Genomic DNA, 27,639 nt, shown 5'->3' with positions numbered 1-27,639 from the left:
TCCGACTCTTCGTGACCCCCTGGACCAGAGCACACCAGGCACTCCTGTCTTCCACTGCCTCCCACAGTTTGGTCAAACTCATGCTGGTACCTTCGAGAACACTGTCCAACCATCTCGTCCTCTGTCTTCCCCTTCTCCTTGGGCCCTCCATCTTTCCCAACATCAGGGTCTTTTCCAGGGAGTCTTCTCTTCTCATGAGGTGGCCAAAGTATTGGAGCCTCAGCTTCACGATCTGTCCTTCCAGTGAGCACTCAGGGCTGATTTCCTTCAGAATGGAGAGGTTTGATCTTCTTGCAGTCCATGGGACTCTCAAGAGTCTCCTCCAGCACCAGAATTCAAAAGCATCCATTCTTCGGCGATCAGCCTTCTTTATGGTCCAGCTCTCACTTCCATACATGACTACTGGGTAGCATCTGGGTAGGCTTATCTAAATAAGAATGTTTTAGCAGGTGCCAGAAAGAGTGTAGTGAACGTGTCTGCTCAATCTCAATAGGCAGTTCCACAACCACACAGTTATCAGAAGGAAGATACACAGTTCGGTTTCAAAATCCCTACCATACGTGTTAGTGACTTAATCATTAACTCCACTGAAATACTAGTGATTAAGGTAATTAATATAATTCATGTTACCTAAAGAAGGTTAAAAGTATTGGGAGACCTGATCTTATCATTAGTTACAGAAGTTTGAAAAAATAGGTGGAAAACATGTATTTGAAAAAAACGCATTGGAAAAAGGCAGGGATTAATGATAATTTCTTGCAGAAATTTGGGAAGAGTTGGCATTTCATTGAACTGTTGATCAAAATTTACAAAACTGCTGTTCTTAGGCAATGGATGGCCTTGCTAAGCCTTTTTTGTTCTCAGGAACATAGCAATTAAAATGGAGTGCTTGAGGTTTATAAAAAATGATGAAATCCTATGGATTTCACAGTTTACATTTTATAAATGCACCTCCGGAACTAATATATGGATCAGAATGTAATCATTATTTGGATTCCACAGTTAATCCGTTTTTGTGATAGAGTTCTTGGCTCAGATAATAATTTTTTAGCATACTGGGGTACATGTCTGCAGAGGAGCAGTGTGGGGGCCGTGGCCCTGGGTGCAATTTTGTGAGGGGGCGCAAACAGGCACTTCCGCAGCAGGCTCCTTCATCGGAGCCTGGCTCTGCGCAAGAAGGACCTGCGCCTTGGCTGCGGCACTTGTGCCTGGTGCAGCTCCACTCCCGGGTCAGGCCTGACCTGGGGGAGGAGAGCAGGTAAATGGGCAGGAGTGCTGGCGCCCACCCTCCTTGGCCGTGGCACACCTTGTGCCCAGCTGGAGCAGCTCTGCTGCTGGGTCGGGTCCAACCCGATGGCGGAGAGCAGCTCTCCTCGGCCGAGGAGACCTCTGCTACCGGCTCAGGCCTGGAGGGGAGTGGGTGGCAGCTTTCCCGCCGCTCTCCTACCCTGAACTGTGGCGTGTGGAGGGTGCCCTCTACGCCCCACCCCACTCAGGGGCATACTCCGCACACCTGTCCCAAGCAGCACGGGCATACACTCTGTCACTGCATGTGTGAGGAACGTAATGCTGCCATAAATGAAAAAAATTCTCTCTTTTTGTCATTAGGTGGGTTCGCAAAAGAAATCCATTACCTCCTTCATCACATATACTTTCTAGTCTTATTTAAATGCTGTAATGCCTGGCTAGAAAGAGGGATGCGGGTGGCACTGTGGTCTAAACCACAGAGTCTAGGACTTGCTGGTCAGAAGGTCGGTGGTTCGAATCCCCACGACGGGGTAAGCTCCCGTTGCTCGGTCCCTGTTCCTGCCAACCTAGCAGTTCGAAAGCACGCCAAAAAGTGCAAGTAGATAAATAGGTACCGCTCCGGCGGGAAGGTAAATGGCGTTTCCGTGCACTCCTCTGGTTCGCCAGAAGCGGTTTAGTGATGCTGGCCACATGACCCGGAAGCTGTACGCCGGCTCCCCTGGCCAGTAAAGCGAGATGAGAGCTGCAACTCCAGAGCCATCCACGACTGGACCTAATGGTCAGGGGTCCCTTTACCTTTATGCCTGGCTAGAACAGTTTGAATATTATTAACATCTTTTATGTACAGAATTAGACACATGAGAAATTATCTCTTTTAATTTCAACTACGTTTTGCATATTAATTTCCCCATGTTAAGATAAACCACACCTGTTTGCACCTGTCCTCTTTGCTCGTTTCCTTCAGGTATTTTCTGTTTCCAAACTAAAGGCAGTCATGGTTGGCTTTAAAAGAGAATTGGAAATATTCATGTAGGATAAGCCTATCAGTGGCTCCTGGCCACAGTGGCTCTGCTCTGTCTCCACAGTCAGAAGTGGTCGTGGTTTGAATCCCAGTTGCTGGAAGCCACAGGAGTAGAGAATGCTCTTGCCCTCAGAGCCTACTTGAGGGTTTCCCATGGGGACTTCTGGTTGGCCACTGTGAGAACAGCATGCTGGACTAGATCTGGCATACTTTTCTATGTTCTTACGTTCTTTCAAATAAGTATTGTATTAGACTTTTGCTTTGATAGTTTTCACTCATGGTTCAAAAATGTGCCACTTTTTTAAAAAGGAAAGGTAGTATTTTATCGTAAAGTACTTTTTTGTAATGAGTGATAACACACATATTTAGGGCTGCTGTCCTGTGCTTGCTGGGGACCTTCCAGATAATCAAGGCTGCCATGAGCAGACATCAGCCGCATCCAAGACCACCCTAAGGTCCAATTCCAGGCAACTAGTGGTTCCAACAAGTGCTCAGGAAAGAGGCAAATCAAGGTCCAGGTAAGCAAGCAAGCTGAGGCAAAAGACAAGGGGCATCCAACTTTTAGGCGAGCAGAAGGCCAGAATTGCATATAAGACACAGCAGCAGGACATTGTTACAGCAGCTTTCTCAGCTTTGCATTTTAAGCCAGAGCTGTCAGAACCACACCTGGGCCCACCTGCAGCCTCTTCGGAGTTTCTTCAGAGACTCCTCCTTGTGAAGAGTGCCCTGCTCCCTCATTAGTCCTTGGTAGTCCTCTTCCACAGCTCCTCTTGACAACGAAGGTCTCAGTTTGCCTCTTGAGGGGCTCTTCCCTTGCTTCAGTCACCAAGCTCCCTCTCTGGATCCTTGCCAGTGCCCTCTTCAGCTGTTTCTGAGTTTCTGGGGCTCAAGATCATCCCTGACCAGATCCTCATTGGAAGAGGAATCATCTGGCAGGAGAGGTATGTGTTGTTTGCAGCCAGGCAAGATGGAAGCATCTAGGCTCTTCCTATGCATGAGTTGGAAATGTAATGAGTTTGATGATAGATTGAAAGACATGTTTAATTGCAAGTTCAGCATGAATCTAAGGTATTCAAGAATGATATTGTCTGCACCAAAAACCCCTAAATTGCAAGTAGGATTAATACAGGTCTCTATGGGTCAGAACTGTCAGAGGTTAAAAGTGACACTGACAAGTCCTGAAGCAGCAACAAGGCTGGTTGGGCGGGGGACAACAACTACGGGCTACCTAACTTGAAAATTCTTGCCTAGTGGAGTAAATGGGAGAGACAATCCATGAACAAATGCATGAGAATTTGTCACAGATTAGAAAATAGACTGATTTGCTCATATATAGTTCCCATTCAGATTACTAGACCTGACCAGTTTACAGGGTGTGGTGTTTTAAATGTCAAATGACCTTTAATTTGTTGCATTTATTACAAATACTGGCTTTAATAATGTCCTTGGTTTTCTGCCAGAAGCAAATTTTACCTTCTATTTCCAATTTATAGGTGATTTTAACTGAATATACATTATCTTTCCCCTTTTTGCAGTTTTATCCTAGTACCAACCATGCAGAATTTTGTACAATGGTGATAATGACATTGTACAAAGGTGATATGTTGTGAATAGAGGGATAAATAAGTGTTTTCTGTAATAAGTGAATTAAACATAGACCACGGGGAGTCTTGATTTAGGAAGGTCTATTTATTTTACACTTTGGAAAGGCACATAACTATCACTTAAGTGATGAATATTTCACCACAGCAACTGGCTCTGAGCAAGCTGATGCTATTTTCTTTTTATGCTGCTAAACCTTCCCAATGAATCACTGTGCTGCAGCTGGGCACCAAAGGACTAAAACTTCTGCTTGATAAAAGAGAAACATGGCCTGTAATCATTAGCACGGCTGGGCAAAGGTGCCTGTGGGATAGGTCAAATAATTATTCAGTATTAAGCTAGGTAAAACCGTGATCAAAAGCCTTCGGAATACCAGGAGCTGGGGGGGAAACAGCAGTGGGCAAGGGGGCATAGAATATCTTCCTGGCTCTTATTGGAACCAGAATACTGGGCTATTTGGTCTGATCCAGCAGTTTTACTTTTGTTCTTTTGTGTTCCTTTTTGGTTTAGCAATGTCTCACTAGAAAGTTCATCTTCAGAGAGTCATACCTCACATGAGTCTCCTTTTCTCTAAGGAATAGAAATTTACTGACCTGAATTTTTGTTCTGTCCATATTCCTTTAACCAGATTTCTGATATTGCTGGAACACAAGGTGAATGTTGTTGTCTTCCCCTTGCAGTGAATTGGCCAGCTTATCACACATTTCTTTTGGATGCTGCTGCAGATACCCAAACAGTTGCAACTCAGTGAGGGCCATTTTTTATTAAGTTATCCCAGTTTGGGATTTCTTTTGCTCCTGGAATTTTCTAATGTTCCTGAATTCTTGAATTCCAGGTGCAGTAGCATACTTTTTGAAAGTTTTCCTGTCAATCTGGCAGAACCACTGGGCCTTCCTGGCATACAGCTGCAGGGACAGATTTCAGTAATCTTTTATAACATGGCGCCCTGTGCAAGAGCAAAATTTGGGGCCCCCAAATGGATCATCTCAATTGTGGGACCCCTCAGCTTGGCACACCGCCCTAAATTTGGTGCTGACAGCTATATCTACCAAAATGTTATTAAAAAATTCAGGTCTGAAGGCCTTTGAAACCAGCCCCTCCAAATTGGAAAAACCAGTGTGCTGCCATTGTTATGAAGAGATTCCAAATAATGCCCCCACAGGGTTGTTTTCATATGCAGCATTTTCGTTTACCATAGGATTACATGCCAATCATTCATCTACCGTATTTTTCGCACTATTGGACGCACCGGTCCATAGGACGCACCTAGATTTGGGGGGGGGGGAAATAAAGGGGAAAAAATATTTCCCCCCCCCCAGGCGCGGGAAGCCTGAGCTTCCCCCTCCCCCAGAACGGGAACCAGAGCCATGCCGAAGCTGCGCGCAGCTTTGGCATCGCTCTGGGAGCTTGCGGGGCTGGGGGGGGAGGAAGCCCTCCGCCAGCCTCCAAACCATGTCGGGAGACAGCGGGAGGGCGCGCTGCGCCTCTCCCGCTGTCTCCCGAGTTTGTGGGGCTGGCGACGGTGAGGAGTAGGCTTCTCCCCCCCGCCAGCCTTCTAGCCAAGTCGGGGGACAGCGGGATGGCGGCGTTCCGCCTCCCCGCTGTCCCCCAAGCTTGTGGGGCTGGCGGTGGGGCTCTCCTGAAGCCTGAAGAGCGAGAGGGGTCGGTGCGCACCGACCCCTCTCGCTCTCCAGGCTTCAGAGAAAGCCTGCATTCGCACCATAGGACGCACACACATTTCCCCTTCATTTTTGGAGGGGGGAAAGTGCGTCCTATAGTGCGAAAAATACGGTATATGCGTGTACTTCTGGTGCTTCCTTTTCATTTTTGACCCATGGGTTAACAGCCCTGTGCCGAACCACATTGTGGACCAAATGGGAAGCCTAAATGGGGAGACCTAAATTGGCCAATGGGATGGAGAGAGTCTGTCTGTCTTCAGCTCTATCCCAGATTGCATCCTAGAACTTAATGGGAGCCAGTGGGAGTGAAGGCATATCATGCTTTGTATTTCTTGATCACATCCAAGTGTGATGGAATCTTGGGCACTGCTTTTGTATTAATGAGTAATGCTATAGTTGCTTCTACTTTTCTTTCATGTGAAAGTTTATTTCATCACAAACCTACGCTCTTCCCCAAAGAGCATAAATAAAGCTTGTTGGGTAATTGGAATATTGGCTCCTTAGTGAATTGCACTTTTCCTTGTCCTGCTGAAAGCAAATGAACACCCAGCTAGAAAAATATTAGCACTTGCCAGCAGTTCGCCTACCACTTTCCTTTTCCTTTTTACAAAAGGTGAGAAAAGAAACACAGTTCAGTGACAGGAAGCAACATCAAATACACGTCAAAGTAAACAGTGAACATAATTAGAAATATATTATAAAACACATTTCCTTTTCTTCAAATACACTTGTAAATACTTTACAGAGTCCTGAATCTTTGTGGACGAAATGGCTTTGTTGAAGAAGAAAAAATCTCTTGGAGCAAATAACTTTCAGCTGGACAGGGAAGTCTAAATTTTCTCCTTCGTTTTTCAAAGGTGTAGCTGCTGTTTCCCCCTATTAGTGTGAGCCTTACAGATTGTTGTTTTGGTATTTTTCCCTTTCTGTCTCTCACTCCAGGGTGAGTCTTTTGGCAATGGAGTTGTGCAAAGCTATGGCACATGTTCAGTGCAATAGTCATTTGGTATCACTTTGCCCATTAGGCCATTAGGTCTTCTATGTTGTGATTCACAATTGCTTTTGATAGGGCTGCCATTCATCTGGAAAATCAGAGACAACTTTGGCCAAAACTAAAAAAAAAACCCTCAACAACTTTGTGGCAAAACAAACAAACAAACAAAATAGCTCAACACTTTCACTTTTTGAAATATGGCAGCCCTACTTTTATATAATGTTAAATGGCAGATAGTGCAAGTGTCATAAATGGACTACAGTGGAGGTGCTTTTCTTCAAATCAGGGATGTGGTGGCCAGTTAGTGTGTGACCTCTGAAAAAAATTGGATTACAATTTATCTGTATATTTCATTTTATTTAACAAATAGCACATACCACTTAATAAAGGAAATGACATCCAAGCAGTTTACAAGACAGCCTGAAATATTAATATAAACTAAGATTAAAATATTTAAAGCAAGTTACATAAATTTTCAAGGTATATAAAACAAGACCAGTAACTTTAAAACACTTGCACCTGCTAAAATCATGTGCTTGGGCAGGCTTGCTGGAAATAAATAAAAAAGTTTGTTTATTTTACAAAACTCATCTACTGTTTACTAAAATGAAAGAATAAAGGGAAAGGCTTTTTCTTTACGGCATTTATTTGCATTCTAAAGACTGGCAGTTTCTAATTTGTTTTTCCATTACAAATAGCTATAGATCAGGCCCAGGAGCCAGTGCAGCCCTCAAGGCCTATATGGTGCTCAGAAATCTCTGCTGCCTCACCCCCCAAATGGATTTGCCTGGCTGGAATGTGTACTTGAACCGATGTATAGCTCATCTGGTTAGAGCAGGGGTCAGCAAACATTTCCAGCAGGGGGCTGGTCCACTGTCCCTCAGACCTTGTGGGGGGCTGGACTATATTTTGAAAAAGAAAGAAAGAAAGAATTCCTATGCCCCTCAAATAACCCAGAGATGCATTTTAAATAAAAGCACACATTCTACCAGTGGCGTAGCATGGGTTGTCAGCACCCGGGGCAAGGCAAGTAATTTGCACCCCCTAACCCGTGGATTTGCGCCCCCTAACCCTAACCCCCAGGTGTTGCGCCCGGTGCGGCCGGCCCCCCTGCACCCCCCACACTATGCCACTGCATTCTACTTATGTAAAAACTCACTGATTCCTGGACCGTCCGCAGGCCAGATTGAGAAGGTGATTGGGCCGGATCTGGCCTTAGTTTGCCTACCCATGGGTTAGACCCTTAGAGCATGCTGCTGCTAATTCCAAGGTTGCAGGTTCAATCCCTGTATGGGACAGCTGCATGGTCCTGAATAGCAGGGGGTTGGACTAGATGATCCTTGGGGTCCCTTCCAACTCTATGATTCTATGATATAAACATGGAAAAGTACAGGGTGAGTCTTTTAGAAGAGGCCCCGTGGAACATGTGTACTCACCCTGTACAAACAACAAGAAGAATGGAAACATGCAGAAAATAATAACCCCAAAACAATCCCTGGAGGAACATAGAGAATCGAAGGACAAGGAGTCACCAAAAATCAGCCCAAATAATCTATATATGAGTTGTTGCCTTGTTTTTCCTTCTAGTCTGCAGTTCATGAGTTAACTTTACCATTAAGGCCATACTTCAGACCTGGGAGATCCATTCTGTAAACAGATCTCTAGTCAGGGATTTCCAGTTCTTAGAAATGACCAGTCTGGCTACAGTCACAAGATTCACAACAAGAGTCTTAGAAGGTGTTTTTTTATAACAGCTGAATCGACCAGTCTTGGATCAGGAAATATGTCTTATTTTACAATGTTCGAAATCTCTCTCACACACACACAAATCTAGCAGCAATTAAAAGCATAAGGTTAAAACCCACTAAACCCATTAAAACCCACTCATAAGGTAATATGATCATGGGGTTACACATCTCCTCCAGCAGATTTTCTCTTACATGCTCAGAGATTGACTTTACAGTTAGAGATAAGCACATACCAGACCATTTTCCTTCATGAATCGTGTTGTTATATCAGCCTCCCAGCATTTCCTCAAGCCTATGAAGGGTCGTGTAAGACAGAGCCTTATATAGTTTGGAGATTTAACCAGGGTTGGTGGTTTCATTATTAAAAATGAGAGATTCAAAAGAACTGAGAGTCTGAGCTGCTTGACTTTTGACCTCAGGATGATTTATGGAATGAAGAATCTGATGTATCAAAAACCAGTGAGGTGAAACAGACAGACCCTTAGGCCCTTACTCTGGATGGCATCTCCCTTTAAAGGAGTTGCTCCTCTCTCTCATTGTGTAGTTAATACTGTAGTGTAAAACCTAAGCTTTTTCCATTGACCAAAACTTTGTTTATTAAATGGATAGTGAAACAAGGGAAGGTCTATGAAAGGTGACTTTGGAAGCACTGGAGGAGCAAGTGCCTTGGCGCAGTATGCAGACATGTCCTGTTTCAGAAGAGGGGTGGATAAAGAATTAATAAATGTTCCAGGCAAGAGTTTTAAAAATCCTTGAATCTTGATAACGCCTCTTACTTGTCTGGATGGGCTCTATGTGGGGCTGCCCTTGGAAGAACAGCATGTATATCTAGAAAGTCTTATTGATTTATATACTGAAATCTTGGTTTATGAGAGAGTGAAAATAGTTATTTCTAGGAAATGGATTATTCTAATAAGTGAGCATCATAATCAATTTAATTAAGGAACTGATTTAGGCCAATCAGGAGAACATATAGTATAACCCTAGAATCATAGAATCATAGAGTTGGAAGAGACCACAAGGGCCATCGAGTCCAACCCCCTGCCAAGCAGGAAACACCATCAGAGCACTCCTGATATGTGTATACTTATTTACTTCCAAATAAGTGCATATAGGATTGCAGCCTTAAAATAGTTTAAAAGCTTAATAGTTTAATTCAGCTTTAAGAGGTTTATCCGTAGCATTTCAGTCATCCTGAACTTTTTTGATGGGTGAAGAATTGTCAGTACTTTGTTGGATGTGCCCAATATTCATAACTCACTTTGCTTAACATTACTGACACCCAGTATATTATTATAACATTATTGGCTCTTAACATTATTACATTGGCTCCCAGTACGTTTCCGAGCACAATTCAAAGTGTTGGTGCTGACCTTTAAAGCCCTAAACGACCTCTGCCCAGCAGACCTGAAGGAGCGTCTCCACCCCCGTCATCCAGCCTGGACCCTGAAGTCCAACTCCGGGGGCCTTCTGGCAGTTCCCCCACAGCGAGAAGCAAAGCTACAGGGAACCAGGCACAGGGCCTTCTTGCCACAGTGCCCACCCTGTAGAATGCTATGTGGTTTTTAAAAGACATCTGAAGGCAGCCCTATTCAGGGAAAATTTTAGGGTTTGATGTTGTATTGTGTTTTCACTATGTTTTTTTGGGAGCTGCCCAGAGTGGGTGGCATGTAAATTAATCAACAACAACAACAACATAAATGCATCATTAGACAAAGGGAGTAACAACCCTCTCCTTTTTTGTCATGTTCAGGTACAATGTATAGTCTTAATGGAATGACATAGGTGGTGTCAGATCAGATATAAGTTGACCGCAGATCCTGTTATAAAGCCACTATGTGTGATTTTTGTGGAATTAGCCACCATGGCTTGAAAGAAGACCAGAGCCCAGCGAGCATAAAGAATAAATCATTTCTTGCTCCTATAGAGGGTCCGTTGAGGTCGGAGTTGAAAGTGTTGCCAGGCCAATGGAGGGAAGCTGCCTGGATTGAAATTAGACTGGATAAATAGAGGAATACAGTTCCCAGGACTGCCAACTCCTTAACCTTCATTAGTGCAAATATTTGCTCAGAATTTTATAAACGTGACTTTTTCAATGTCTCCTATTGTATTATATTGCAAGCACAATACACTGTTCATGTTGAAATTGAGATACTGCTTTTTATGCGCTCTCAGCCCAGTTTAGGTGTGCAGTCAAATGCTGCAAAATAGGGCTTTCAAAAAATGAAGTTTTGTACTATTATTCAGAGCATTTCCTCCTTTCCCATTGGTGTCAGCATATAGTAAAAAGTAGCCGGGACTTTCTCTTTAAAATAAGCTGCGAGGCCCTAGGGGACTCGCAAGCCAACTTCAAAAACCCACATTCTTAAACCACTCCTTACGGCTGACTGGAAGCCCCTGGAGGTCTGAGCTAGTCTGTGGTCTTGGCAAGGCTTTCTCCTGGCCCACCAGGTCTGATGCAAGCACAGGTAGTTCAATGCATAAATAACTCTCATTTTAATGGAAAAGATTTATGTAGTCATAAAGAAAACGTCTCCCACTAAGCCAGTCTAAGCTACCAGCGCAAGCACAGTGACTCAGTGTTGGAGTCAGTTGGGTTTTTGAAAAAAAATATCCTGCCATGTAAACAATAGAGATATTCTGTATAATAATATACTTCTTGTGCTCTGTTTACCTAAATAGGTATTTAATGTCATTACGCTTATCAACAACACTCATTTGGTTTCCTTGAAATTCCTCAGATATTTTGTATGAGAAGGAACTTCCAATTTCACTTCAAATGTTCCTTTTTTTATTGCGGGGTTTTCACGCTGCTCTTCTATATGAGATAACAAAGGCTACCTAAAAAAGTCATCGTTATAATGTAAACCTGTAAAATGCACATCATATTATATATTTATTTAATTACAAAGAAACTTTCATAGGTTGGCTTCACAATGAAAACAGAACAGCAACAACAGAATAAAATTTGCATACAACCCCCCCACCCCCAAAGAAATAATAGGAACAGAAGCAGCAGATAACAGAGCAGCACCGTATCTAGTTGCTAGTAATAACACTCTCCAAGCTAACCTCAGAGCTATATTCACCAGGTACCCTGGCTGTAAATTATGAAGGGCTTAAAATGCAAATGCATACTAAAACACATAAATACATCTACAATGAACACTTATCAACAAATCTATTTAAAATGATTTCATTCATTTATTTTATTTTTTATTTATTAAATTTGTATACTACCCTTCATCCATAGATCTCAGGGTGGTTCATAACAGAAAAATACAATATGAAAATACAAAATGCGTGATAAAAACAAGAAAACGCACACAAGTCCCTGCACACAATTGTTATTCTTCTTTGGCGATCACTCGTAGCCAAGTAAGATTGTCTTCCATAAACAGGGTTTTAACAATGAGTCCGTAAGTGACAGTGGAGGCCAATTCTGGACCCATCTCTCCCCACCTCCTCCCACAAATACTTTAAAAGAGGTTGATTAGCAACCATATGTCTGTTAAAACAAATGAGTCCTAATTGCCCTGAAAAAGATGGGCAGGGGTGGATCCTGCTGGATGTTCGGTGTCACTGCATTCCAGAGTCCAGGCACCACTAGGGGTAAGGCCATCACAGCGACTCACCTCCAGGACACCTTGGGAAAATGGCGCCAGGCCCCTGAAGCTTAGCTTCATTTTTGGGCAGATTTGTATGGGAGAAGAAGGTTCTTAAAGTCTTTAGAGCAAAATCTAGTGACCATTTTGGAACAGGTGAACAAATAAGTATTTGTTGAAACAATTTTGACTTCCCCTAATATCAGTCAGGAAATGGGTCTCCTTCAGAAGCCCAGCATGGAGGCACGAGAGCACAAAGTGTGCTGGGACCTGAGGAGTTCACCTATTTGATCACCATACTTGAACTTCACGTTTTGAATATGAAGATCTGAAGGGGACTTCTAAATCAAAAGCTAAAACACACTTCGTAGAATTGTAGAGTTGGAAGGCCTCCCGAGAGTCATCTGGCCCAACTTCCTGCGATGCAGGAATCTCAGCTAAAGCATCCATGGCAGATGGCCATCCATCCTGTGCTTAAAAACCTCCCAGGAAGGAGAGTCCACAATCTTTTGAGAGAGTCCGTTCCACTGTCGAACAGCTCTTACTGTCAGAAAGTTCTTCCTGATGTTTTAGTCAGACATATGCTTGCAGTTTGGGAGCCTGATAAGGCAAGGTTTCTGATCCCACGGAGGCTTCTAAGTGCAACTCAGTTAAACATCATTAGAAACCCCCTTCAGACCTTCACACTCCACATGGAAAAGTAGGGGTGGAGTGGGGACTGGATGTATATCCCTGCCGCCTACATACTTTGTCTCCTCACACTTTCAGGCTGAACCCCTGAGTAGGCATACTGTTTTCTAGCGAACAGGGGTGCAACAGAAGTGACAATCTCTTGTACTGTTTTTTGTGAAATTAAAGAGAATCCTAATGGTTACTACTGGGATGAATGAAACCTCTTTGTTTCCTGTCAAGGGATAGATTTTGTTTAATTTTTTTTTTAAAGAGACCTTACAGGCCATTAGTTCATTGCACAGGATTTCCCGTAATACCATTCCGTGTAAATATGATAATTCAGTCTGTGTTATTAACTAGCCAAGTACTTGTGTGTCAAAACCACACTGTTAAATTAGCAGCTGTGCCAGAATGATTTGCTTTGACTTGAAACCTGCAGCCCTGAACAGCAGATACCCTACGCAGTTTGCTGCCACATTAATCCTATAAATAGTAAAGTTTCATTTATAGACTATTAAAACATCTCGCATGACAGAGGGCACAATGTGGTTCTTTCTTCTGAAAAGCTAATGAACTAAAAGCAAAAATTACATGAAGAAAAATCTTCTTCTATTAGGAAGTGTTAATATAGATGCAAATCCTATGGGTAAGTTGGGAGGGCTGGAGGGATGTGCTGTTACGACATTAAGCGCAGCCAAGTGCAGCCAACTGTGGGTTGTGAAGAGGCAGAGGCCAGGCCTTCCAAATGCTCCTTACTCTCTTGCTGCTGTGGAAGAAAGGATGGGGTGCAATAGTTAGGGGTCTGGATCTCGATCTGGCCAATTTAGGGGGGTTAAATTGTAAAATCAGATTTTGTACTTTGGTTGTACGATGGCTCAGATTAAGTTTAGATTCAAGTAATTGGTTACCTTTGGCCATAATTCACATGTGTTCAAATCTATCAAGCAGGTTGTTGTTGTTGTTGTTGTTGTTACTCTTACTATTATTGTTGTTAATTTATATGCTGGCTTTCCTCCTGATGGGTCCCAGAGCAGTAAGCAACATAATAAAAAATACAGTAGTTGTACATACTAATTCAAATGTATTTTAAGAAGCAGTACAACTAAAATAATATCAGTATACAGCAGCACGCTAATAGCACTTTTAATGACCTGGGCAAAAATTGTAACACAAAAGCCCACAACCTTGTTTTAGTAGACATTTGAAAATTAACTATATGGGGGGGTAATCAGACTTCTTTCAGGGAGGGAATTCCACAGAAGGGGTGTTGCCATCCAGAAAGACACAGTACTGTATGTTTTTAATAGTTATTAGATAGATTGATAGATTAAATTCTATCAATGTTTAATTGCTTTTTAATTGTTTTTTCTTGTATTTGTTTTGCTGTTTTTATTTTATCTGTAAGCGGTCTTGAGTGCCTGTCAGGGGGAAAAGGTGGGGTATAAACCAACCAACAATAATGATCTCAAGTCACCACAACATGGGCCATACATTAAGTGATTAGAATGTAGTTGTAAACAAGTGCCAAGATTTCTAATATTTTCAGCTCCATTCAAAGCAAACATATAGACATTGCCATGCAATGGTGTATAGCAATTGTGATTTATCATAACAACCTATTTTCCTTTGCGATTGGGTCTCCAAGTGAATTTGCAGTTGACAGTGGTCTCTCCATCAGTTTCAGCCCATACTTTCACTGCACAGCATCCTTCATGTTGAAGGACGTTCTTTGGTCAAGCTGTTCTCGGCATCACTCTGAAAAGGTGTGGATGCATGGGTGGGTTGGAGTCAGGTGTAGGTTATCAACAAAGCAACAACTCACCTGAGGACAGTGAAGTTAGCTCTTTATTCAAGGAAACAATCACTGCTCTGGCCTAGTGGTCTCAGCAACTCTTTCTAGGAGGTCTTGTCCCAGTGGTGCAGTTGCGAGGACTGAAGGTCCCTGCCTTCACAAGTGTCCTGTGACTAAGACTCCTTTTCCCCAGGATCTTCCGTCTCATGCTGCATCTGTGCACAACCACCCTCTGCTCTGCCCATTTCATTTCTCTGCATGTTCTAGGAGACCAGGGGGAGGGGAGCTGGTTGCAGCAGGAGGGGAGACTCCCTGGATTCTTCAGGAGCCTGTCTCCCCTGCCTCCTGGCCACCCTCCCCTCCACCCTCTGCTTCATCCTCGGAGTCTGAGTCTGAACTGCTCTGCCACAGCCTCCTCCTGCTCACTAAACCCTGTCACCTCTTCCCAGTCTGCTCCTTCTCCCACTGACCACTCATCATTTCCCCACTACCAATCCCCTGGCTTGGAGCCCTCTTCCTCTGGGAGTTCCCTAGGGGGTCCCCTGGTTGCTGCCTCCCGCCACTCATCTGCATTCAGCCAGTTCATGACAGGGTGTGCATGTGTGGATGTGGATGTGTGTGTCCCGGAACAAAGCAAGGAGCTGTGAACGACTTATGCTAAATATCATGGAATATTTTCTAGCATTGAGAATAATGTCATGGACTTATCTCCCACAGAGAATGCAGGAAACCCCATAGCTAGATATTTGCACTGACCTGAGTAAAAACTTCAAAACTTCACAGTAGTACCTCGGGTTAAGAACTTAATTCGTTCCGGAGGTCCGTTCTTAACCTGAAACTGTTCTTAACCTGAAGCACCACTTTAGCTAATGGGGCCTCCCACTGCCGCCACGCGATTTCTGTTCTCTTCCTGAAGCAAAGTTCTTAACCCGAGGTACTATTTCTGGGTTAACGGAGTCTGTAACCCGAAGCATATGTAACCTGAAGCGTATGTAACCTGAGGTATATGAAATGTCAGGAATAGGAAAAAGTTGTAGGCAGTAACGACCTAACACCTGCAATTATCTCCTCTAATTTCTGTCATTCTGTTTGAGTAATTATTTTTTGTTGTTTATTCTGAGTTTCCCTTTCATTAAACGGCCAACTTCCCCAGTGTTCTTTACAAAAATATTTAGAGACGCATAAGTGTATTCTGTGATTATTTCATCTAGGGCTTCTAGGCAATGCTTTCTTGCAATTGCTCTTGGTCATATCAAAATGAATTGCCAAATTTCCACCCTTCTCATACTCTTCTTGGTTACAAGTTTTTGTCAATTATCCTTAGCCTTCTTGTTCAGATTTCAGTTCACATGCACCACTGGTTACAGTTTTTGAGTGTATAATTTTACAAACTCAGCTTCTTGATAAGACTGCCTTTGAATCCCACCTCAGTATCCACTTCTCAGTAGTCTTCTCAAGATGGTTTAGTCCAGCCTTTTCCAACCTGTTGGCCTCCAGATGTTGATGGACTACCCTTGACCATTGGCCATGTTAGGTGGGGCTGAGGGGAGTTGTAGCCCTAAGCACCTAGATGGCATGAAGATGGAGATGACTGGTTTAGCCCAATTGTTTGCAACCTTTTCAGATCTGTCACCCATATCTAGTGCGAACTTTCAATACTGAAAGTACTTCTAAATTCTCTTCCTCCCCCCCCCCCCCGTGGTGTCTCTCTTATGCTCCACTCTGATTTCAGTAAAGAAATGTTTTGTTGTTTATCTTTACTATGTAAGTGCAGGATTTCCGCTTCTGTGCCCCTGGGTACTACCTTCTGCCATGTCATTGCTTTGTATTTTATTATGTAATAGTTTTGTATTTGTATATTGTTTAATGCAATGGTAGCCATTGTATTGCCTTCCAGACAGTGTGACCTATAACTCCCATCAACCCTGAATTTTGGCTATGATGACTGTGCCTTATGAGAGTTGTAGCCGGTGTTCTTTTTTTCAAGAAAAATAGGTGCTAGAATTCACCATGACTCCAGCCGCTTCCTGTGGCCGCAGGCACAGCCTCCCGAAGGCACTTTGGTGCAACCCTTTTGCGATTGCCAAGGCTCCTTCCAGGAAGGTGCTTTGGCGATCATAAAAGGGCCACACCAAAGCTCCTCTGCTCTGGTGTGACTTTTTTACATTTCTGGAAGGTGCTCTGGTGATTGTGAGAGTCTTGCCAAAGCACCTCTAGGAGGCTGTGCCAACAGCTGCAGGAATGCGGCAGAGGTTTGGAGGGAAGGGGGCGAGCAGGTGATGGGGCAAGCGCCGGGAGCAAGATGGTGGGGGGAAAGAGGTGGCAGTACGGCATGTACTGCCTCAAAAAAGCACACAATATCCGGGGTGCATTTTGTTTGCTAACAGTGTTGTATCTCACCTTGTTGATCATTCAATGGATAGGCAGATATAAGTCAATAAAAACAAAATTACATGGAATGGTAACTATGGGACTGTTGCCCGAAACAGAGAAGCCTTTTGTTGCGTCCTTCATGGTAAAGTGGAGGAAAAGTTGTGTCTTCATGCCAAGTGATTCTTCTCCCTGCTGCTTACTACTGGTTGTTGAAGTTGGGGAAATACAGCGTGGTGGTGGCAGAGAAGGGAGTAAGTTTCTGCAGTAGTATGGATTGTTATAATCTGTGTTTCCACCCTCACTCCTCTCGTATGCAACTCTCTCAACTCCCAGGTGAAATCAGAAATTGGGATCAGGAAGCCCAGCTTCTAAATTAGTAATTTTCTTATGCGTGAATCCTGGCAAAGTCTAAACCTAGCTTTTTCCATATATGCCATTAAACTGGCATGATTAAGGCCTATGAGTTTCAGCAGCCGGAGATGCTACAAGACAGCAATTAGCAATTTGCAGCTAGAGGAGCAGGCGGCAGCTGTTTAGCGTGAGAATTGGCTTAGATTTCATCCACAATATCACATGTTTTAGTCACTTGGCCTTCTCATCAACTGCAGAATGGGGCAATACTATGAATGTCATCTTGACAAAACAAAACAAAGCTGGGCAATTATATATAAAATGTGTATATCCCCCCCAAAAAACAACAATAAATTTTACATTTTTTTTTAAAAAAAGATTCTTTTGAAGCACTCTTCTAAGATGCTTACCCAGATCTTTTCTGTGAACCGCCCTGAGACCTCCAGATACAGAGCGGTATATAAATTCAGTAAATAATAATAATGTTTACATTAGACAAGTATGAGCATCAGATAACTACATTCTCAGTTTTGAATTTTTGAAGTCAGATACATAGTTACCTTTTGGGGGAATTAGTTTTATCCACTGGCAGCTTTGAATGGAAGAACACCCCCCTCCAAGAAAAAAAGAATTCACTGGGAGTCTAGACACTGCCAACATTGCCTGCATGCTCTATGAAAATGGGCTTTGGGGGGAAGGCCAAGAAGGAGTGGGCAAGGAAACAAAAAACAGAAGAACCTGCCTCTTGTCTGCAACTATTTTATTTACTGATGTTTTTCTTTGTGGGTCCGAATTGTGTTGTTTATTAAAAATTATTTCAAATGGATTGAATTGTGAACTGCCTTTAGGGTCTGCTGTAGCCAGACGTGTTACCTATTTAATAAATAATGGACTGTTGTGATTGAACATTCAGTATTCATACATGCTAGACCAGGGGTCACCAACACAATGCCTGCAGACACATACAGTCATATCTCTTGTTACGTTTGCTTCAGGTTAAATCTATTCAGGTTGCGTCCTCTGGCGACCCGGAAGTAACAGAATGGGTTACTTCCAGGTGTCGCCACATGCGCAGACGCTCAAAATGACATCACGCGCATGCACAGAAGCATGGACGTATGGCAGCCCATGGAAGCAGTGCCGTTTCTGCCGTTTCCCCATCAAAATAGCCCCAAAATGTGGTGTTTGTGTTTTTTGGTCGATTTTGCCCAAAAATCTCACAAAAACTCTCAACAACTTGTTCACTGTTTGAAATATGGCAAACCTAAAGTTGAGATAACACAGTCCTGTTTATTGTTTAGCACGTCTCTGCAAATCTAATCCCCTAATACAGTCAAAGCTCTTGTTACGTTTGCTTCAGGTTAAATCTTTTCAGGTTGTGTCCCGTGGCTACCCGGAAGTACCAGAAAGGGTTACTTCCGGGTTTCACCGCTCACGCAGATGCTCAAAATGATGTCATGCGCAGAAGCGGTGAATCACGACCTGCACATGCGCCAACGTGGGTTGCGTTCTGCTCATGTTGCAAACGAGGCTCTGGAACGGATCCCTTTCGCAACCAGAGGTACCGCTGTACCTTCTAAGAGTCCTGATTTTCCAGGGACAGTCCTGAATTTACAAAAGTCATCCCAGCTTCTGATTTGATCCCAGAATGTCCCTATTTCCCCTGCATTTTCCTGAGCCAAGTGACACATCTCTTATCAGAGCTTAGCTAAAAGAAAATTGCCTGAGTGAGGTAAGCTTCAGGAGCAGGAGAATGTCCCACAGTCCTCAACTGGGTTCCCCTTGCTGTTAGAAATGGATATGGTGGGCTTCCCCAGAGCGGCTGGGGAAACCCAGCCAGATGGGCGGTGTATAAATAATAACGTTATTATTATTATTATTATATCTCCTTGAATGCTTGGATCTGCTGCTCTAACATCATTTGGCCCTTGGTTGATCTCAACAAGGTTCTGAAAACAGCTACTCCAAAGAATTTCAGCCATTTTATAAAGGGTCAGCTGGTCTGGGATATGCTTCCTGCCAAATCTCATGGCGAGGGAAGTTACGTGCCATTCCAATTTTGCTGACTTCTGGCACCCAAAATGTTGGCCTTTAATCTTCGTTTTCTTGGCAGAACAAACGAGCACACATGTAAGGTTGGTTCTTCCAAATCAGTAAACATAGACAGCCTAAAATAAGCCCTCTGCTTTCTTCTTTGGCTGGACTAATATTATAATTGTTGAGCAAAATTCCTGGTATAGTATAAATATTTATGGATATGGATTACCAGCAAATTGGATTTAAAAGTCAATGTATCCCTCTTTATTGGCATTGCAGAAAGTGAGGTTTAAGAGCTACAGATCCAGTCTTCTGACACTGAGTTTTTTCATGCACTGCACAGCAAGAAACTTGAATTTGAAACGGAGTGTGCCCTCAGCAGGGTGCCACTTTAAATCCAAGCTTTCTGATAAATGTACTTGTACAATATGTGTTTTCAAACACAAATTTGTCCCCATTCCCACTTCACATTTTAGGCATATCCTTAATACACCAGTTGTATGTCTTTAAAAAGTAAACAGTGAATAGAGGTCCTTAGTCAGGAATTCTGAGGTTCATTACTATTTTATATATCATACCATAAGCAGAATTAACGTATTGGCGCTCATCACTCCCACCCTAATCTGTCCCCTGTTGGGACATTATAATTTATTAGTGCTAGGGTAGTTCAATTTCCTCTTTCTTCCTACCCCCCTTTACCCTTTTCTTCAGATTCCACTCAATAACATTTAAGGTGTTGTCATTCAAATGGATGAACTCAGATGATCTTTCCAAATTCTAGTTCATTTTCACTCCCCCCCCCTTTTTTTTGTCCCCAAGGCAGAAAGGAAAATTATCCATAGAAAGCAATGGAGGAATCCAAGATTTTAGCATAGCTGTAATTAGGAAGTAGCATGTCCTCTCCCAAGGGTGACTGCATGCTTTTAGCATTCGAAATGTTTCGCATATGTTCTTTTGGTAAACCTTATACAGACATTTAAAACAGATTCAGCTGCACACCAGTATTTTAGCTTAACTGTGCATAATGTGTTTAGCGCTTGGAAACAGTAATATGCTATTCAGGAAAACAATTTCAAATCCACTGTCGGATGTGACTTGATTGTAAGTATGAAGGAATCAGATTAATTAGTCAGAAATAACTCTGTGGTTTTCTTCTCTCTCACACCGACACCTGCTGTTTGCCCACCATGTTCTTTCCAGCTTGTGTAGGCCAGTGCAGTTGCCCTTTGCAAACTTTAGCACTGGATTGCAAGATTACATAATCAATCCCAATAGTTGCTTGGGCAGGGGACATTTTGTTTTTGGTTTTTTTAAAAAATAATATAATATTTATTAAGGTTTTAAAGGTTACAAAAAGAAAAAGTAAAAACACCATTTTTTAATTCAAAACAACAACAACAAAATTAAACAAAACAAAACAACACATCACAATAAGGGGGGGAAAAAGAAAGAAAAAGAAAAAGAAGAAAACAGAAAAATAAAATCCATTAAAAAACACAGCGAATCTTCCCATAACTTATCTTTCATTTGCTTGTTTCCTTGACCTCCTCACATCTCCCTTTTTTGTATTCTAATTTGGTTAACTATTTCAGCAAATCCTTTCCATCTTTTCCAATTTTTGTCCTGTAATTTATCTTAATATAATGTAACTTTACTTTCCCTCCTTTCACCAATTAACAGTCTGTTTTTTCCTAATCCTTTATAACATTTCTGCTAAAACCACATAACTTCATTCCAACATCCTTCTAACATTCATTAATTTTACAGTGTTTCTGTAAATAGTCTTTAAATTTCTTCCACTCTTCCTCCACCGACTCTTCTCCCTGGTCTCGGATTCTGCCAGTCATTTCCGCCAGTTCCATGTAGTCCATCACCTTCATCTGCCATTCTTCCCGGGTGGGTAGATCTTGTGTCTTTATTTTTAGGGGTGAAGTTAAGCAATAAGTGATCCATTGTTGAAAGGGTGTGTTGGGTCTGACGTTAGCCCTGCTGCCGTTCGCATGGTGGAGGAGCTGGTATACAGTGGTGCCTCGCAAGACGAAATTAATTCGTTCCGCAAGTCTTTTCGTCTTGCGAGTTTTTCGTCTTGCGAAGCACGGTTTCCCATAGGAATGCATTAAAAATCAATTAATGCGCTCCTATGGAAACCGAACCACCTTCAGACCAGGTCTGGGGACAGTCTGTCCCCCGACCTCTTCTGAAGGCTGGCGGGGGCGAAAGTCTTTGCTTCCCCCCCCCCCGCCTGCCTTCCTGGGACAGTCCCGGGGGCTTTTAAAATGCTGGCGGGCGGCAGCGAAGCCTTCGCTGCCGCCCGCCAGCATTTTAAGATCGCCCAGGGACAGCGGAAAAGTCCTTCGCTGTCCCTGGGCGATCTTAAAATGCTGGCGGGCAGCAGCGAAGGCTTCGCTGCCGCCTGCCAGCATTTTAAAAGCCCCAGTCCAGGACCTCTTCCCAAGGCGGGCGGGTTGCTCCCCCCGCCTGCCTTCAAAAGCCGTCCGGGATAGCGGGAAGCGCTTCCCTGCTATCCCGGACCGCTTTTAAAATGCTGGCGGTGGGGAGCAAAGCCTTTTGCCCCCGCCGGCCTTCCTGGACCTCTTCTGAAGTCCGGAGGGGGGGGAAGGCTTTGCTCCCCACCGCCAGCATTTAAAAAAAGGTCCCCGAGATTTCCCTATGGGCTTTCGTCTTGCGATGCAAGCCCATAGGGAAAATCGTCTAGCGAAGCGTCGCAAAAACCGAAAAACCCTTTCGTCTTGCGGGTTTTTCGTCTTGCGAGGCATTCGTCTTGCGGGGCACCACTGTAATTTGGTAGAAAAATTTGGCCCGTGTTTATCTTTCCATGTGGAGCTTTCACAAACTCTTAAGTTAAACTGTGCTTGGTTGAGCTGGTGGATAGTGACAGAGTAGAATAATAGCACATTTGCATTGCTTCACGTGCATTGTCTTGCTGCAATCTTTTTGACAACCCTGCAAAGTAGGTCAGTTTTTTTTATCACCTTTCTGCAGATGAAAGGGACTGATGCTTACCTAACATCACCTTGTGAGTTTATGGCAGTTTTAAAATCTGAATCTTCCTGATGCTTAGCTCTGTTTCTTTGACACTATGCTCCGTCAGATCAACTGACATATTACCCATCCTATGCCCTTGCATATGTTGGACTATAAATCAAAATTGTAATTATATATCTTAAAGAGTTCTTGCAATAAGCAATGTTACGATAAAGCACTAACTGTTCACTACCATAGTGAGATTTACTGACTGGCCAAAAGGGTGGCAAAAATTTAATAATAATGAGTAATTAATTTGTGGTTAAGGCACCTGGTGTGTAAAGTCTGAAAAGGGGAAATCCCATGAAGGAATCAGCATATGCCAGGATCTTTGCCATTTCATCCCTAACCTTGTGATTCCCAGAACAATTCAGTTCTAACTACTAAGTTTCTTTGAAATGTTAATGAAAATAGCACAAGTGCAGTTGCATATCTTCTGTTGTAATTCGCTTTTCTTCATCTGTTCTGTATAAAATCCTCTTTAAAAAAATCTCACATCTTCATTTAAACCACATACAAGCATGGTGTACCTGCTTGTTCCGAGATGTATTTCGCAACTAGCATCATGGCTTTGATATGAGTGTTTTATTTAAAGTGTCCTGGGTTTTAAAAAATGTAATTGCAGCAGATGTTGCTCTGGATTTTCTCTCTCTTTCAGGCACTCTGAAGTTTTACTTGGCCCCCCCCCCCTTTTCTTTCTGCCTCCTGGACAGGTACATGAAAGGGAAATCCTTGTATAGTCAAATGTTTGTTTTACTGTCTAAGGCTGACAAAGGGCCCTTAGCCTGGGCTGATTTCTTCTTGAAGAGCTGTAATTATTCATGGGAAAGGAGGGGAGGGAGCCTTTGTCACTAATAGGCTTCTGGGTGCTTCTTGAAATGGGCTTTTATTATTCCTTTCAACATAATTTTCTACTGAGGAGGTTAAAAAAGAAACCCTCCTTCTCTGCTGTTGAGCGATAAAAGGTAATTGTCCTTTCTTGAGAGCTCTGATGCTGCTAGGTTCCTTATGTATTTTAAAGGAGGTTGCAGGGGGAAAAAAAACGATGTTCTCGGTGGAATTGCCATGACAACAGTCCTTTAGAAATAAACATTCTGGCATTGTTATTCCAGACCCACAAATGTGAGGGGTGGGGGGGAGCAGCTTTCTTTTAAGCACAAACAGATTGTGCCCCTTTAAAATGCACTTGTGAACTTTGCTTTTCTCAAGATTTACATACTGGTTTAGGGCAGAGAAGATTCCAGCATCTTTTACATTCTACGTACATCCCATTATGATACTAAGTGAAAAAATGGTGGCGGAGGTGGGGGTGGGGAGAGGCAGCAGTGGTTAAAAAGACATAAACATATCCTTACCCAAAAGAACAACAACCAAACACACCTTGGTAGATAACTGAGAACTGACTACTGCAACCAACAGTAAAACCAACAGTCATGAGGCAAAATGGAGAGGACATCCAGTCATTTTTGGCATTCTAATCTAGTTATGCCGCTAACAATTGCTCCTAAGGCCACAATCCTGTGCACAATTATTTGGGAGTAAGTTCAGCCGAACTCAGTATGACTTGCTTCTTGGCAAACATGCCCACTTCGGGACATTAGCTTTCAGGAGCGCTACATAAAAAACTTCTAAATGAACCTAGGTTGAAAATTAAGCACCTGTGTCTATACTGCATGTGCAGTGGTACCTCGGGTTACAGATGCTTCAGGTTACAGATGCTTCAGGTTACAGACTCCACTAACCCAGAAATAGTACCTCGGGTTAAGAACTTTGCTTCAGGATGAGAGCAGAAATTGTGCTCCAGTGGCACAGCGGCAGCAAGAGGCCCCATTAGCTAAAGTGGTGCTTCAGGTTAAGAACAGTTTCAGGTTAAGAACGGACCTTCGGAATGAATTTAGTACTTAACCTGAGGTACCACTGTACTTTGATCTCCCAGTGGTAGAGGATGTGATTTACATGCAAAAGGTCCCAGGTCCAAGACAAGACAGCAAGGATTAGATTCTGATCGGTATAAATCAGTTTCCTGGGTTCCTAACAAGGACTGACCGTACAGGATTCAGCATTTTCAGCAATGTGATTCCCACCTCCACCCTCTTTTAGAGGTTTCTGAGGACTTGCAAACATTCTCATGTACTTACTAACAATGTCCTCAGTCACACTCAATCCTGTAGCCAAGTGGTCACCACATTTTGGGGCCACATTTTGAAATTTGAGAAAGCGCTGGTGGTGATGGTCACAAAATGAGTGCCATGGAGGGGTGTGGCATATCACAAAATTAGAGAGACAGCCACTCCTGTTAACCTTATGTTTATCATGAGGAGTGAAGTGTGTCCTTCTGGTCCCAGTTATGGAGCTCCTCCATCCCTCCCATCACCCTGATGCTGTTGCTGTCTAATAACAGCAGAGAGCATTCCTCAGTAGGAAGAAAAATGTACTGAGGAACACCAGTCTCATTCCACACAAATCACCTAGAAGGTACCTGTACATTTTGCCCCATGGTGTTCTTTCTAGAGGGCTAGAAACTTACTTTTTTAAAATAAAGAAACAGGAAGAGTCTGGAGTACCTGCTCAGGGGCACCACTAGACCTGGGCGCCATGGCATCTACGGGCACCTGTTTGGGGACCCCCTGATGCAGGCAAATCTAATTGGCTTTATAGCATTATGACATCACCCACCCACAGGTCCCTGATTAAGTGGGACTGTCCATGTAACTAATTCAGGAAGACCGAAGAAGAAGCAGGTAAGAAAAACAATTGGAGACAAACAGACTCAGAAAAAGGTGAATATGTGGACAATGGGAATATAAAATTCTGAGGAACAGAATTTTCATCTCACCAAACTGCTGAGCACCAAAACACTGGGTGGTTTTTTCCTTGGCGTCTGCTGTTCTCAGGAACACAATTTGTTTCTCTGATGTCAGTGGCAAGATTCAGCAAATAAGATTTGTTCCTCTGGTTCATTTCCGGCATCTTACAGTTAAACCCCCAGGCTTAATTTTGCTCCAGTTACTCCGTAAACAGTTCTCATTATTTGTGATTCACATCAGTCCCGTCTTCCTAGCACAACTAGGAATGGGAACATATAGGCTCTATATAGTACACCTGGTTATCTTTTATGTCCCACTGTGGTCTAGTCTGATTCTGCATGTTTCAAGCAGTAGCTTGATGGATGGCGGCTAACAGATTGAGGTTGAATCCTGACAAGACAGAAGTACTGTTTTGGGGGGACAGGGGACGGGTGGGTGTGGGGGATTCCCTGGTCCTGAATGGGGTAACTGTGCCCCTGAAGGACTGGGTGCGCAGCCTGGGAGTCATTCTGGACTCACAGCTGTCCATGGAGGTGCGGGTTAATTCTGTGTCCAGGGCAGCTGTCTACCAGCTCCACCTGGTACGCAGGCTGAGACCCTACCTGCCCGCGGACTGTCTCACCAGAGTGGTGCATGCTCTGGTTATCTCTCGCTTGGACTACTGCAATGCACTCTACGTGGGGCTACCTTTGAAGGTGACCCAGAAACTGCAATTAATCTAGAATGCGGCAGCTAGACTGGTGACTGGGAGTGGCCGTCGGGACCACATAACACCGGTCCTGAAAGATCAGCATTGGCTCCCAGTACGTTTCCGAGCACAATTCAAAGTGTTGGTGCTGACCTTTAAAGCCCTAAACGGCCTCGGTCCTGTATACCTGAAGGAGCATCTCCACCCCCATCGTTCAGCCCGGACACTGAGATCCAGCGCCGAGGGCGTTCTGGCGGTTCCCTCATTGCGAGAAGTGAGGTTACAGGGAACCAGGCAGAGGGCCTTCTTGGTAGTGGCGCCCACCCTGTGGAACACCCTCCCTTCAGATGTGAAGGAAATAAGCAGCCATCCTATCTTTAAAAGACATCTGAAGGCAGCCCTGTTCAGGGAAGTTTTTAATATTTAATGCTGTACTGTTTTTAACATTTGATTGGGAGCTGCCCAGAGTAGCTGGGGAAACTCAGCCAGATGGGTGGGGTATAAATAATAAATTATTATTATTATATTATTATAACTTGTAAAAGCTGAAATGAGTTCCCCTCAGCGCAAGGGGTATTTCTGCAATAAATATGTATAGAATTTGTTGTCATCTGGATTGTTTTCAGAATTTGTGCATTTTCTTTCTCTTTCTCTTTCTCCAGAGGGTATGAACTGTATGAACAAAGATCATGGGTGCGCACATATCTGCCGAGAGACACCCAAAGGTGGGGTTGCCTGTGAATGTAGGCCTGGCTTTGAACTTGCCAAAAACCAGAAGGACTGCAAATGTAGGTAGATGCAGACTAAATCTTAACTACCCAACATGCCTTAATTTCCACATTGCTGTTGTTTTATAAAAATCAAGGAATCCATTTCATTTCATTGACCTGTGGGTTTGGGTTAAGTATTTCCTGCCCATCTCGTAATCAGAGGCAGCATGTATGGAATTATTCAATGTATTTAACAGGCATGCTGTACAACCACATGTTGATTCAATGGGTGAAGAAATTTGTATCCGTTTCTTAATTCTCTGGTGTTAAATAGAACTGATAAATATTGGAGGAAGTTGTTCCAGATTGCCATTTGAGGGTTGTTGTTTTTAGTAAAAATGAAGTAGGAATGGATGAAGTAGGATGTCTAATAACCGGCTCCCCTTTGAATATTGGTGAAGGAGTTATGCAGACCCCATAAGAAAGTTAAAACTACAGTGGTGCCTCGCAAGACGAAATTAATTCGTTCCGCAAGTCTTTTCGTCTTGCGAGTTTTTCGTCTTGCGAAGCACGGTTTCCCATAGGAATGCATTAAAAATCAATTAATGCGTTCCTATGGAAACCGCCTTCAGACCAGGTCCGGGGACAGTCTGTCCCCCGACCTCTTCTGAAGGCTGGCGGGGGGCAAAAGTCTTTGCTCCCCCCTGCCTGCCTTCCCGCTCTCCCGGACAGTCCCGGGGCGATTTAAAAGCCCCCGGTTAGGCAGGCAGGGGGGACAAAGACTTTGCTCCCCCCCCGCCTGCCTTCAAAAGCCGTCCGGGATAGTGGGAAGCGCTTCCCTGCTATCCCGGACCGCTTTTAAATTGCTGGCGGTGGGGAGCAAAGCCTTTCGCCCTCGCCGGCCTTCCTGGACCTCTTCTGAAGTCCAGGGGGGGGGGAAAGGCTTTGCTCCCCACCGCCAGCATTTAAAAGAGGTCCCCGGAGATTTCCCTATGGGCTTTCGTCTTGCGAAGCAAGCCCATAGGGAAAATCGTCTAGCGAAGCGTCGCAAAAACCGAAAAACCCTTTCGTCTTGCGGGTTTTTCGTCTTGCGAGGCATTCGTCTTGCGGGGCACCACTGTAAACACATTGGTTATCTGACCCTGGTTGACCCACTTTGCTACTTTTTCAGTCACCCGGTCACCAGGTTCCTCAATCTCCACAGTGCAGCCCGAAGGCTTTGCAAAGGTTCTGCATTCCCTCATGTATGCATATTGTATTCAAGTTTGGG

The 27,639-nt window shown here is 43.6% G+C and overlaps 1 protein-coding gene across 5 annotated transcripts in view; it reads left to right on the top strand.

The window, feature by feature from the left end:
• SCUBE1 (signal peptide, CUB domain and EGF like domain containing 1) overlaps positions 1–27,639 on the top strand; it is a 160,006-nt gene that overhangs the window by 37,541 nt on the left and 94,826 nt on the right. For all 5 annotated transcript variants that reach the window (XM_081911710.1, XM_081911707.1, XM_081911711.1 and 2 more), the window contains exon 4: positions 26,322–26,447. In XM_081911710.1, coding sequence (XP_081767836.1) covers positions 26,322–26,447 — 126 coding nt within the window. The remainder of the gene's footprint in view (positions 1–26,321; positions 26,448–27,639) is intronic.

The sequence above is a fragment of the Podarcis melisellensis genome, assembly GCF_964234715.1.
Source record: "Podarcis melisellensis genome assembly, chromosome: 5".
Taxonomy (NCBI): Eukaryota; Metazoa; Chordata; class Lepidosauria; order Squamata; family Lacertidae; genus Podarcis; species Podarcis melisellensis.
Note: the sequence above shows the minus strand (reverse complement) of the source record. Positions and strands in the feature narration are given on the sequence as shown.